At 39.6% G+C, this 14717-nt stretch overlaps 1 protein-coding gene across 17 annotated transcripts in view; it reads right to left on the bottom strand.

The window, feature by feature from the left end:
* SOX6 (SRY-box transcription factor 6) overlaps positions 1-14717 on the bottom strand; it is a 448703-nt gene that overhangs the window by 152753 nt on the left and 281233 nt on the right. For all 17 annotated transcript variants that reach the window (XM_053392405.1, XM_053392369.1, XM_053392397.1 and 14 more), the window contains one exon: positions 5204-5272. In XM_053392405.1, coding sequence (XP_053248380.1) covers positions 5204-5272 — 69 coding nt within the window. The remainder of the gene's footprint in view (positions 1-5203; positions 5273-14717) is intronic.

Raw genomic sequence — 14717 nt, forward strand, 5'->3', positions numbered from 1 at the left:
GTTTCATTCTCACACAGATCCCATACCAGACATCCCTCTGTTTTTCCCTTCTCCCTTTTTTGTCTTCTATTTATTCAATCAATCCATCATCCATCATCTACTAATTCTCACATGCATGCACGCACGCACGCACACACACACACACACACGAGAGAAGAGGGGCACATATTTAAGATGTGCTGTTTTGCCTTTTGCCCATGCTCCATTTCATTTACCAAAACCATATTTAAATTGTCCTAAGTTTTAGAGGGCTAAATAATCAGTATCGGCTTCACTTGTTTCTATTATTCTTTTAAAAGGACCTACTCATTTTGCGAACTGACAAATGTATGACTTGTGTCAACAGACTTTTGGCAGCAGTTCTTTGCCTACGAACTGCAGCACAACAGCACATCATAAAACTGTGAAATACTGGTGCAGCTTCAGGCTATTGTCCAGGAAGACTAGAAACACAACTAATTAATGCTGCAGGCCTTGATCCAAGGAACCACATGACTAGCCCTACATGCCCAGGGGAGCTTTGAATTTGTATTTCTCAAAGAGAACATCCCATGCTACACACAAAATATCTTATGAAATCGATTGGAATTTCAAAAGCAATTTAATATTACTGGGGAGATCCTTAGCCATTCAAAAGTAAAAACAAAACAAAACACTGAGTTTGTGTATAAACTCTTTGGATCCTAGCTATAGCCCCTTCATCTTATATGAATGGTGTCTCCTCACGTGTAACGTGCTTCTTCCATTCAATTTTAGCCAATTTTGCCCAGCCCACACTTTCCAGGAGGGTCTCCTGAGTCCTGATCATCCTCTGAGGATTAGAAGAAGCAGGCTCTTTGGTGAAAGGAAAGGACTTAAAATCCACCTTAAACCTCTTGGATAGGGCAGGCTGTTCAATAACTATAAGCAAGCTAAAAGCTGGAAACTTCTAAAATAATCCCACCCTCTCTGCCTTACAGTAGCATTTCCTTCATATTCGTTTGCATGCCTGATATGGCACTGGTTCAGCAGCTCCAATAGCAGCCAAAGCTATTCCTTACAAGATGCTCCAGGAGAAGATGAAAAGCCCACCAGAATCCTGGCAAACATGCTGTGGAAGAGAAATACTTAACCTGCCTGGAATACTTTAATGAGTTTTCCCAATGCACACAAGAGAGAGAAGTAATCCACAGAAGTCTCTCACACTAAACAGGCCCAAATAACCAGATTGGCACAAAATGACAAAATGTTGGGCAGTGTCTAAACTCCATAACTTAGTGGAAAAACATGTTTAGAACAAGATGGATTGGAGGCAGATTAGTTGTTCCTAGGAAGAGCAACTGTCACTTGATCTCAGTGACATGCCTGTTAACCTTTGCTCAAAAAAAACCCAAACCAGAATAGAAGGCAGTAAGGCAAGGAATCAGCTAGAATTATGAACAGTAGACAGAAGGGAGCTCAAGACCAACTCCATCATCATCATCATCATCATCATCATCATCATCATCATCATTTGCATTAAGTGACACTCCACTTCCATAACCCCTGCCTTGACACAGTAAACTGTTTCAGAGCTTAAACACACATTTTGCTTCAGGTACCTCAAAAGTGAAGATAGGATAAGTACCGTAATTAACAGAAGGCAAGGAGGAGACATCAGGCACAGAATAAAGGTGCAAATCCATGCCTCCTACTGCAGTCCAGCTAGAGAGCAAAATTGGCACAACTACCCACAGTTCTTGAATTTCAGATACAGTCTGAGAAGCCATGGAGCAAAAGGGGGAGAAAATACTCAAGCAGCATCAGAGCAATACAAAGTCTGTGCATGGTGATGTGGACAGTATGGGATCAGCTACAGCTCCTGCTCCATTTTGGAAAGTTGGTCTTCCAAGTTCTTCTCCATTAGAACATCTTGTTCTTACAAGGAGACCTTCTGCTCCAGATCCTGAACCTTCTGCTTGCTCCCAGTCGTTAGGGCTATCTTTGCTTGTAGAGACTGAATTTGCTGACTGGTCTCTCCCTCTCTCTTTCAGTGTAATGCATTCAGCTGTTCAGTCAGTTCCTGCTTCTGTGATTCGTGGCTCTTCATTTGCATTTCCTGATTTATTAAGTTCCGCTGCAACTCTGATATATTTCCGTTCAGCACACTAATTGTTTCATTAGCTTCAGCCAGCTCGCTTCCTTCTCCTGCAACTTCTAATTCAGAGACTCTGTGTTCTTCCAACTGGATCTGTTAATTTCAATTTGTACTTGAAGCTTATTTTCTGCCTCAGTTTCTCTTTCTCAATACTGCTTAGTGCAGTTGAGGAGCTTTTAGTTATGGTCAGCTCCTACTCAAAATTTCCTCAAATTTGCATTAGCCTTCTACTCAAGCTGAATTTGAGCCCCTTTTGTGACTCCCAATTTTCTCCCATTTCACTTGCAAGAGCTGCATTCCTGAACAAATTTGGCCAGCCTGGTCTTTCTGCTTCATCATCTGCACTGCATACTCATTCTGCATCTGCAGAGAACCTTGAGTCACTTGTGCAGTAGTCAGTGCAGACATTTCCTCCACAGACTGTGACAAGTTGTTGAAATATCTTAGAACAGAGAAGACCATTGTATTTCCTTCTGCATCTTCCATATGCACATTACCTCCCCCACAGCCAGTCACATCCTCAGTTCGTCAGCATTGCCAGTCACTTGCTCTACACTTTCCACCTTGAACCTCCCTCTCCAATATATTTGACTAACCTGAGGTAGCAACCATTAATAGCAAGAATTAATAGCAACCATGCAAGTGTTGATAAGCTTCTTGTCTCATGCCATCCCATTTTACAAGAGGAGAAACCATCCCCCTGTGATAAGCCAGGATTTAAAGCTGTACTAATATTCTGAAATATTATGCAGTACCATCCTTGCTGGACTGTAGCACTTGAAGAGCAGGTGAGGTTATCACATATGAAAACAGACTGCTAATTTAAAACTAGCCTAGATCCCTGACATGAAAATTGTTCTATATGCATGCTGCCTTTTATGTGGGAGATGTTCAAATATGCAAGGTGGTGGTGGTGACGTTGACTACTATTATTTTATTTGAATTTGCAAACATTCAGGTCAAAATTAAAGCACAAATAGAGGGGGCATGACTAGGTAAGGGTGATGTGGGGGAAATTATGCAGAAATTTGGAAAGGCAACAGCATCACTTTTTCTTTTCTTTGTCTTTAAAAAATCCTAACTTGTTTCTGTACCATTCCCATCCTCCAAGTTCCTTTGGAAAAATACTACTAGAATTCAATGTTACACTACTACAATTGTTCCATCAGTGTAAGCATTTCTGCTTTCCTAATGGAAAAAAACCCTTTCTCCTCCCCCTGTGCTCCATTCTGGGGGTTCACCTGATCCCTCCAGAGCTGATTGGATGGGGGAGGAAAGATGGGGGAAAGTCCTATCATGTTTTCAGGACTCATTGTGCTGGTTCCCTCTAGCACAACTATTTAGCTGGACCCAGCCCATTTTGTCATTTGGATTATCCTTTGGATCCCTCCCAAGTTACAATTCTGTAATTCCAAACTGCTTTCTGTCAGGAAATGAATGAATGGGGCAGAATCAATTTTTTACCCAGAATAATGCTACAGAATATTTTAATATGCCTTTGGGAACTGGTTCTTGAGAGGTGGCTATTGCAGCCACTTGCAGTGGTGTCCAAAACAACAAGAAAAAGTGTTTAAAATGTGTGTGTTTTTAAGGGAATGGGGCGGGGATGCCACAACTGCTGTGTTTATATTATGCTTAACCATGGTTAAGACAAGCAATAAAATTCATGTTAGAATGGAGGGAGCCCTTTTCCAATACACTGGATTCTGATCTTGGTAACTAACACCCTATTTTGAAATATATTTGCATAATAATGATTTTATTATTTGTACCACACCCATACGCGGGTGGCGCTGTGGGTTAAACCACAGAGCCTAGGACTTGCCGATCAGAAGGTCGGCGGTTCGAATCCCTGTGACGGGGTGAGGTCCCGTTGCTCAGTCCCTGCTCCTGCCAACCTAGCAGTTCGAAAGCATGTCAAAGTACAAGTAGATAAATAGGTACCGCTCTGGCGGGAAGGTAAACGGCATTTCCGTGCGCCGCTCTGGTTCACCAGAAGCGGCTTAGCCATGCTGGCCACATGACCAGGAAGCTGTACGCTGGGTCCCTCGGCCAATAAAGCGAAATGAGCACTGGAACCCCAGAGTCGGTCACGGCTGGACCTGATGGTCAGGGGTCCCTTTACCTTTACGTTTTACCACACCCATCTGGGTTGCCCCAGCCACTCTAGGCAGCTGAAAGTTAGTACCATGGAAATCAAGTTAAGTTAGGATTGGAACCTACATTTCAGAAGTACTTTCCTGTGTTTAACAGAAGAGCTATTGCTAACAGATGCCACACAGAGGTGAAGTCCTCCATGTTTCATATCAGTGTGATTTATTTCTGAGAAAACACTGTCTCTGACCATCTCACTGGTTCTATGAATCGAACTATTTGTATAAATAGTGAAAGGAGCCTCTGCTAGGTATGTATTGTAAAGGTACAAATACAATTCCCTTTTGGCTTTTTGTAGGTGACTGTTTGACCTGTGGTAATAACATTGTCATAGTTATGATGAGGCATTAAAAGAAAAGAAAATAACCACAACAAATGCTTTCAAAATATAACACTTCTTCACAATCTGTTATTGAATATATCCAAGAGTGGGTCCTTGGACCATATTGAATGCTCCTGCTCTCTCTCTCACACACCACTAAAACTTGAATTGGTGCCCCTGGCAGATAAACATTGCTGCCTACAAAGGATTTGGTACTTATATACCTACACAGCAATAGCTTCAGATGTTTTCCATAGTAATTGTCTCAATATAAAGCAGTTCAGTCTTGGTTGTAATAAAGCAATCCATAACCAACAATTGAATCACTGCTTTTCCTCCATAGCACAGAAGTTAAAATGCCTGTTTATCTTACAGCTAAATAGGAAGATTTAAAAGTAATGCGTATCTTTCAAACAAAACCTGTTTATTAACAAAAGGCAGGCTACACCAAAATATTTATCACAATTTAATTTTTTTTTTAATGTGGACAATCCTCCTTGGATTTGAAGCTTTGCTTGTCTAGGAGGGTAAAAGCAATTTTGTTGTAAAGCTTCCCCTTTTACTAAATGGAATTTAAGCATAATCAGAAGAGAGCAATAAAACACACTGACCTGAATTTGCTGCTGCAGTAGATTGATTTTGTGCTGCTGTTGCAGAAGTTGCTGCTGTTGTCTTGCAATCTATTAGAAATAAATTTTCCATTAAATTAAAACAGTGATGTTGAGGCTTCAATATTATTGAGTGAAAACAAGTTCCTACTTATTCCTCATGATAATTTCAAAGATTTTTCTTCTTTGTTTCACCGAACCACATTTGTTGTGGAGTTAACTAAAAGATTGGAAGGAGGTTTAAATATATTGTTTACTAACCTATCTTTAAAGACTATTGAAGTAATTGAAACACAGGGCTTGAAGTCAGTTAAGTCTACATGTATTCATTCTCAAAGCTTCAGCTTCAGCTGGACCTTGCATACATGACAGAGAGCTTTCTTCCCTATGTTTCTCCTGGCTTCTGAGCCAGCAGGGGAGGCCCTACTTTTAGGATGTCTCCTATTTGCAGGTGAAATTTGTGGAAAATCAGAGCACAACCTTTCTAGTAATCTCATCAACCATTCTCCATTTGTCATTAATTTGCACCTTGTACCAAAGTGCTTCCCTTAGGAGTAGCTAGATCAGCCTTCCACAACTTTGTACCAGTGTGGTTGCTCCACACAGGCCACTGAGCCAAGGGGAACAATGTTAATGTCGTTGTTGTTGTTTAGGGTACCTACTGAGAAGATCCATTTAAAAAGCAACTGTACCAAAATGAATTATTGTGAAATTAAGAAATATTCAAGGTGGTGATGGGGGCACTAAATTTTGTTCTCGCTCAGACACCACATTACCAAAGTAATATGCTCAGCCTGAGAGCAACTCTCCTGATCAGGTTTCCTCAACCTCAGCCCTCCAGATGTTTTTGGCCTACAACTCCCATGATCCCTAGTCAGCAGGACCAGTGGTCAGGGATGATGGGAATTGTAGTCTCCAAACATCTGGAGGACTGAGGTTGAAGAAGCCTGCTCCTGACAAACCATCCAATGATTATTGAAGGGGTTGTACAAAGCCCTTTCTCTAGTTCTTCTCAGCTATTACTAGGTTCATACAAAACAGTCTGAATAAGACTATGCCTTCCATCATCAAACACATGCTACCAAATCCAAGTTGCTGCGGTAGCATGACTAATGGGGCAGGAGGAGAATTTAACGTTGCCTTTAGCTTTATGGATATATTTCACCATTGAGCTGAGAACTTAAACATGTGTTTCAGCAACATCCCTACTTAAAGCAATTACTTTTCCACAAAATTTCCACAAATGCCATGGCCACGAGAGAGCAATGAAAATGCTCAAGTCACCAGGGGGAAAGCATTTTAATGACATAATAAGAGCACATCAAAATCAACTCTTGATATAATAAGAGCACAATGCACATCTCTCCCAGGACCCTCAGAAATTTTAATGCACAATATTGTGCTTTAGCTATATGCTCTTGCTTCCTTCTCCAGTATAAATAGAATAGGTTGGGAAAGATGATAGGTAGGAACTTCCGGGTTAGCGCCAGCGCTGAATGGCGGATTTCTCCCGGAGCTCCGGGAGAGATCTGCTTCGCGGGTTCGGGTCCCGTAGCTCACGGCGGAGCAAGGACCCTCAAAAGTCACAGGCGCGTAGCCTGTGAACCGGAGACTCGGCGGGCACCTTTGCCCCCCCCCCGACGTTGTGAAATAGCCTTTTTAAAGGCTATAGATCAGCGGAGGGTGCGTGGAGCGGTGCTGAGAGTCGCTTTCACCCAGCCTGCGAAGCGAAGCCGCGTCGCCATTAGCGGAGAGCGCTGACTTCTTCCGAAGATTTTGGATTAAAAAAGAGCAACTTTCCGTGAGTAGGATTGAGCTTGCATTAAAAATTGGACACTAAAATTAAGGAATTTGGGCACCGAGACGGATAAGCATTAAAAAGGAAGTCTGCTTTCCGTCCTGCAGCAAGATTAAAGCGAAAGACAGCTAAGCTGTAACTTTTGACAGGAGAGTTTATGAGCCAAGAAACCCAACACCAAGTAAAGAACTCCCCCCCCCAGAAGGCAGGAGAGGGGGGGAAGAAGATTTTAAAGGGATTCCCTGCCTGTTTTAAAGGAGATTGAACTGTTTACCGCTGCTTATCTACCTGGGGGTCGGACTGCCGGAGGAAAGGAACCGGCTAAGGACGGTCGTTACAAAAAAGGTTAGAAAGTAACTGATATATAGACTTTGGTTACTCTCAACTTGAAACATCGTATTTGGCTACATAGTAAGTTACTTGCAGGACACTATTGATTTGGATCTTTTACAAAGAAAGGGACTTGGAGGGCTTTTGCTTTTTGGAAGTGTGGGAACAATTTAAAGTTTAGGAACTGACTTTACGCCCTCTAGAGGATTTGGACAGTTTCAGCAACCAAGTGGAATTTAAAACCTGAGAACTTTTCTCTATTGACAGCTTAAGAGTGTGGGAATGACCTTGAACGAAAGACTTTGTTATGGCAGATGGTAAACAGAAAGAAGATTCACAAGAAACAACTTTGAGATCTGGTAGACAATACAAAGTGGACTCTTCTATGCAAAGAAGGGCCTCTGTATCAGGGGCCTCGGGAACTGCAGCTGTCACAAAGGCAAGAGTGAAAACAATGTCTTCGGAAGAAGTGTTTACAAAGGCCTTGGGAAAAATAAGTGATTCTTTAGAGGAATTAAAGAAGCAAGGTGCTGAAACAAATAAGAAAATTGAAGAAATTTCTGGGAAAATTGATTTAAATACTAAAAGTATAACTGACCTCGGGAATAAAGTGAACTCTAACGCAGAAGCAATTGGGAAACTACTGGAAGATTCATCTACAACGCGAAAGATAGCTGAAGAAGCCAAGGAAATTGCTACTGCTGTTGAAGGGAAACTTCCACCGGTGTACAGGAAACTGGATGAGTATGAACTGACACTTTCTATGCAGGATATGCAACGCAAGGAGAAAAACCTAAGGATTAGACTTGTGCCGGAAAAGGAAGGAGACAACTTGGTGGACTATTTGACAAAAGAGTTTTCTGACTTCTGGAAGCAAGATTTGAAAGAAGAAGAGTTCAAAATAGAGAGTGCATTCAGGTTGGGAATAAGGCAGAGGAAGAATAGACCCAGAGATTGCTTGATAACTCTAAGATCCAAAGAAGAGAGAGATAAAATATTGAACCTGCACTACCAAACAACCCTTCGAATTGAGGATTTCCATATTGAGATCTTTAAAGATATCCCTAAAAGTATCTTGGATGCAAGAGGTCCTTACAAGGATCTGGTGACACTACTGAAGAGGAACTACATGCTATTCAGGTGGGAGTTTCCCCAAGGCCTGTCTTTTAAATACAAGGGGAAGAAAAGAAGAATAAAAACAGTGAGTGATAAAGACAAGTTCCTGGGAGAACACGAAGAAGACCTACAGAAAGAGACCTATCCAGGAGAAGGACATCCTTCAAGACTAGATACGGACACAGAACCACCGACAAAGGACGAACAACAATTGGGAGCTGTAGGAGGAACTAAATAACCCCATCATGGCTTTGCAACTTCTAACTTGGAATTGTAATGGTCTAAACAATCCCCGAAAAAGGAAAAATATATTTCATGCTTTAAAGAAAGACCAATTGGACTTGATTTGTTTACAAGAGACCCACGTGACAAGAGCACATAGAAAACTGTTAATAAATAAGAGATTGGGACAAGAATTTATATCTTCAGACAAAGTTAAAAAAAGAGGAGTGGTGATCTACGTAAAGGAAAATTTGCAGCCGAAACAAATTTTTAAAGATGACCAAGGAAGATATCTGGCAATTGAAATTCAATCTCAAGGAGAAAAATTTTTGATAGTGGGGATATATGCACCAAATGAAGGGAAAGCAGAATTTTTTAAGAAGTTGCATGAGACTTTAATGGACTATATGGATTATAAACTGATTATGATGGGAGATATGAATGGAGTAGTTTCAACAAATATGGATAAAGCACAAAGACAGGTAGTTACAAAAGATGGAAGACTACCAAAAACTTTTTTTGAAATGACTGACAATATGGATTTGATAGACATCTGGAGAACAAAACACCCATTGGAGAGAGAGGGAACCTTCTTTTCTGAAGCCAAAATGACATGGACTCGGATTGACCAAATTTGGGTGACTAGCAACATGGCGTCGAACATAAGGAAAGTGGAAATCTGCCCCAAAACTCTCTCCGACCATAACGCAGTAAAGATGGTGATGAAGCAAACAACAACTGGTTCCTTCAGATGGAGAATGAATGACACCTTATTCAGAGACGAGGAGATCTGTAAAAAGGCCCAAAAAACTTTGAAGGATTATTTTGAAATTAATCTAAGAACTAAAGTAGAAAAAAGAATAATATGGGACGCAAGTAAAGCCGTGATGAGAGGGTTTTTGATACAACAAAATACATTAAAGAAAAGAAAGCAAAATGAGAGGAAAGAGAAAATTCTGGAAAAGATAAAGGAAGGGGAAAGGAAACTAAGACTGAAGCCAAAATCGCAAGTGGTTTTAAGAGAAATTAAACTGTACCAAACACAATATATGGAACTGATGAATCAAGAAATAGAATGGAAAATTAAACAAATGAGGCAAAAGACCTTTGAATCTGCAGACAAATGTGGCAAGTTACTGGCTTGGCAAATAAAGAAGAGACAAAAACTCAACACGGTAACAAATTTAGAAGTGGAGGGAAAGAACATATGCAACCCAGTGGAAATTAGGAACTGTTTCCAGAGCTACTTTAGACAATTGTATACACAAGGGCCGCAGAAAGATAAAGACATACAACAATTCCTCGAGAAAAATGGGCTGAAAAAGATTTCCCAGGAAAGTAAGACAATTTTGAACCAGGAGATATCAGCACAGGAAATAGAAGATGCCATTCAAAACATGACGTTGGGCAAATCACCTGGACCGGATGGATTGACTTCCAAATACTACAAAGTTTTGAAGGAAGGGCTTATACAACCTTTGAAGGAAGTCTGCAACGAGATCATGGAGGGGAGAAGGGCACCCGATACGTGGAGAGAGGCCTACATTACACTTATACCAAAGACAGAGACTGAAAAGACCCAACTTAAGAACTACCGACCCATCTCCTTACTAAATGTGGATTACAAAATCTTTGCTGATGTTTTAGCAAAGAGACTGAAAAGAGTTTTGATGGAGGAGATTCATGGAGACCAGGCGGGCTTTCTCCCGAAAAGGCATTTGTCGGGCAATGTAAGGAATATAATTGACATTTTGGAGAAGTTGGAAGTGAACATAAACACTAAGGCTGTTTTGATATTTGTGGACGCCGAGAAAGCCTTTGACAATATTTCTTGGAGCTTCATGTTGAAGAACCTCCGGGGGATGGGGGTAGGCCAAGGGTTTGAAAATGGTATAGGTGCAATATATTCTGAACAGAAAGCAAAATTAATTGTAAATAATGTGGTAACAGAAGAGTTTAAGATTGAAAAAGGGACACGACAGGGGTGCCCTATCTCCCCATTACTTTTTATATCGGTCCTGGAGGTTTTGCTTAATATGATCAGGAGGGACCAGTTGGTTAAAGGGATTCAGGTCGGAGCTAAACAATACAAACTGAGAGCATTTGCAGATGACCTAGTACTTACATTGCAAGAGCCAGAAGCTAGCACGAAAAGAGTTTTGGAAATAATTCAAGAGTTTGGTCAATTGGCAGGATTTAAATTGAATAAGTTAAAGACTAAGGTATTGGAGAAAAATTTAACACAGATTGAAAAAGAAAGGTTTCAGAATGAGACGGGGTTGACTGTGGTTAAAAAAGTGAAATATCTGGGTGTGAATATGACAGCTAAGAATGTGAACCTATTCAAAGATAATTATGAAAAAACTTGGACAGAAGTGAAAAAAGATCTGGAGATCTGGTCAAATCTGAAGCTTTCCTTGTTAGGTCGAATTGCAGTTATAAAGATGAATGTATTGCCAAGAATGTTGTTTCTGTTTCAAGCATTACAAATTATGGACAAAATGGATTGTTTCAAGAAGTGGCAGAAAGATATATCTAAATTTGTCTGGCAGGGCAAGAAGCCCAGAATAAAATTTAAGATATTAACGGATTCAAAGGAAAGAGGGGGGTTTGCCCTGCCAGACTTTAAATTGTACTATGAAGCGGCAGCTTTCTGCTGGCTAAAAGAATGGCTGCTTCTTGAAAACACAGACATTTTGGATTTGGAAGGATTTAACAATATTTTTGGATGGCATGCATATTTATGGTATGACAAGGTTAAAGCGCATAAAAGTTTCAAAAATCATATTGTCAGGAAAGCACTATTAAATGTCTGGGTTAGATATAAGGACCTGCTGGAAAATAAGACTCCAAGATGGCTATCACCAATGGAAGCTAAGGCAGTTAAAAAGCTAAATATGGAGTCGAAATGGCCAAGATATTGGGAAATCTTGGAAAAGGAAGGGGACAAATTGAGATTACAGAGTTTTGAAAAACTAAAAGGGAAGGTGAGAGATTGGTTACATTATCATCAAATAAATGAAGTGTTTAAATTAGACAGTAAAATAGGCTTCCAGGTGGAAAAATCAAAATTAGAGACTGAACTGTTAGAATCCAGTACTAAGAATTTGTCAAAAATGTATGATCTGCTGCTGAAATGGAATACACAAGATGAAATGGTAAAATCAAGTATGATTAAATGGGCTCAGGACATTGGTCATAACATCATGTTTGCTGATTGGGAAAAGTTGTGGACCACCGGGTTGAAGTTTACGGCGTGTAACGCCTTAAGAGAAAATATAATGAAAATGATTTATAGGTGGTACATAACCCCAGTCAAGCTTGCAAAGATCTACCACTTGCCTGATAATAAATGTTGGAAATGTAAAGAAAAGGAAGGTACATTCTTTCACCTCTGGTGGACGTGCCCGAAGATTAAGGCATTCTGGGAAATGATTTACAATGAACTGAAAAAGGTATTTAAATATACTTTCCCCAAGAAACCAGAGGCCTTTCTCTTGGGTATTGTCGGCCAGGGGGTGTTAAAGACAGATACATTTTTTTTTATGTATGCTACAACAGCAGCTAGAATACTTATTGCAAAGTACTGGAAGACACAGGATCTACCCACACTGGAAGAATGGCAGATGAAGGTGATGGACTACATGGGTTTGGCAGAAATGACGAGCAGAATCCGAAACCAGGGAAGAGAAGCGGCGGAAGAGGAATGGAAGAAGTTTAAGGACTACTTAAAGAAATACTATAAAATTAATGACAGCTAGAATGATGTTGGGTTTAAAATAAATGGTTACTATTAGTAATGGTTAAGACAAAGAGAATAAGGATGATTAACATAAATTTATAGTAAAATAAGGGAAGATTCGCTGAATAATTGTAAGAACTTGGAATACAGAAACGGGAAGCAAGAGGAAGTCGAGGAAGTAAGGTTTAAGAAATTAGGACATGAAATGGTACTTGTTTTTTGTTCTGTTATTGTTTGTTGCTTGTTTATGTATGTTTTGTTTGTGTTAATATAAAAATTGTTCAATAAAAAATATTATAAAAAAAAAGGGAAAGATGATAGGTAGAACAGAGTTACACTTTCAGAATAATAAAGTAGCTCAACCTGTTGGAGTGAAACCACTTCAGAATGCAAGTGGGGGGACTGCCTGTTTGAATGACTGTGGTTGTAAACATGCATAGAAAACTAAAGCATGAGGGGAAAACCCTAAGCTAAACTAGAATTTTCCTCATTGATATGTTAGTTTTCTACAAGCAGGGCCTTATTTTACATATATGAGAGAGGAATTAAAAACGGACTCTGCTGAGTCTGAAGCAGCTCCACAGACCGAGGCCTTCCTTAAGGTCTCACGTAAAAGGAAGCTGAAACTGTGGTGACACAGTATGCCCTTCTCTTCAATTGTCCTGCGGCCAGGGAATTCCTTCTTAAAGAGTTGTGTACCAGCAGACTGTGAATTTTTGAAAAAGTTGCTGGCAGAGATTTTTGTTTTGTTTTAGTTTGCTGTTCTTACCCTGCTTTCAAAGTTGATGTGTTTGAAAATTGTAAGATTTCTACTCTTAAATCTTGAAGATGTGGAGAGAGATTTATTTTTGTAAAAATAAAAATAGGTGTAAGATTCATTTCGTCATTTAGTGAAAGGAGCAAATCCATACATCATGCAGATACAAGCCTCATTGTATCTCGGACCTGAGAAATGTTTGCATCTAGGACCTGAGAAATGACAAAGGCTTTGTATAATTTGGGGACTGATTTTGTTTGAGATCAATTTGCTAGTGCACAGCTCACTGCAGTTATAAGTACAATATAGGATCAAATGAATATTCATTTCCTTATGGAAACCAGTGAAGTACTACCATGGCATTTAATATTGATGGTGGTGTGATTGAAAAAGGCATCCAAAACACTACAGTGCAATTACCATAGCACAATTTCAATGTATAGGGCTTGACACCGCAAAAGCTGGTGCAGAAGCACCATGTGGCTCAAATTCTGAATTTTATTTGCCAATTGGTTGAGCTACATGCTCGCTTCATTGAGCATGACAACCTAGTTTTAAGTGTCATTTAATTTTCATTTTGAAATATAATTACAAAGTGTTCACTGTAAGATATCACTCGTCTGCAAATGTGTCAAGATTAATTTGTGCTAGCTTATTCACAAGTGTCAATAGTTAATTACTGTGTCATCTCTGGATGGCTAAATGACATTCTAACTTCTGATTTTTTACAGTATTCCTTTATGTTATTTTCCATTAGGGACGAGTCCATATTCCTTACATGTGGGCAAATATTCAAGCACATAAAATACAAGACGTCACAACTCATTAAAATCAACAGAGCATACATTGCTGTATATACCCTATAAAACATATTTAGCTGAAAAGATAATTCTAGTTATAATGTCAGATTTCTAAAAACTGCACATTAATTTGAAACTAATGCATAAGGACCTAATGGAATCTTTTGTTGTTAAATGTTTTCCACTAGACAGCATGGAATATTGTTTATCTCCTAGTCCTTACCAATATTTGGCTGGTGGGGTGGGGTGTGTGTAGGGTTTTTGTTTTTTCATTTCTTTTTAAGATATAATGTTCAGAGAAAGAGAGTTAACTGATCCTTTTGCCAAAGTTTATTAAGATGCTGTAAATCACCTACTTAGGAACTAGTAAGAAAGCAAGCCTTACAGACAGGAAAATATCCATTTGACAGGTATGTTGGAATCTACTGTATAGGCATAATCCAGCAGATATTATTCTGGCACAAATTCTATTCAAATTAATAGGTTTGTGAGAACAGTTCCTGGTTCACTGAGCCCTTACGAGTTCCCATCTGCCCTTTCCTAAGTAAACAAATGAATCCTTTCTATCACCCACTTCCGATACTGGACAAACCTCGTTCACAATGTATCCTTTTCACACATCCTCATTGCATTTGGACATTTTGAAAATGGAGAATTGAAATTCTAACATGGATAGTTTTTCAAGGATTGCTACAATTTATTCCTTCTTTACAACTTTTTTGGAGGATATAAATTCATAATGCAGTATTTTA

This window comes from Podarcis raffonei, chromosome 1 (genome assembly GCF_027172205.1).
Source record: "Podarcis raffonei isolate rPodRaf1 chromosome 1, rPodRaf1.pri, whole genome shotgun sequence".
Classification (NCBI taxonomy): domain Eukaryota; kingdom Metazoa; phylum Chordata; class Lepidosauria; order Squamata; family Lacertidae; genus Podarcis; species Podarcis raffonei.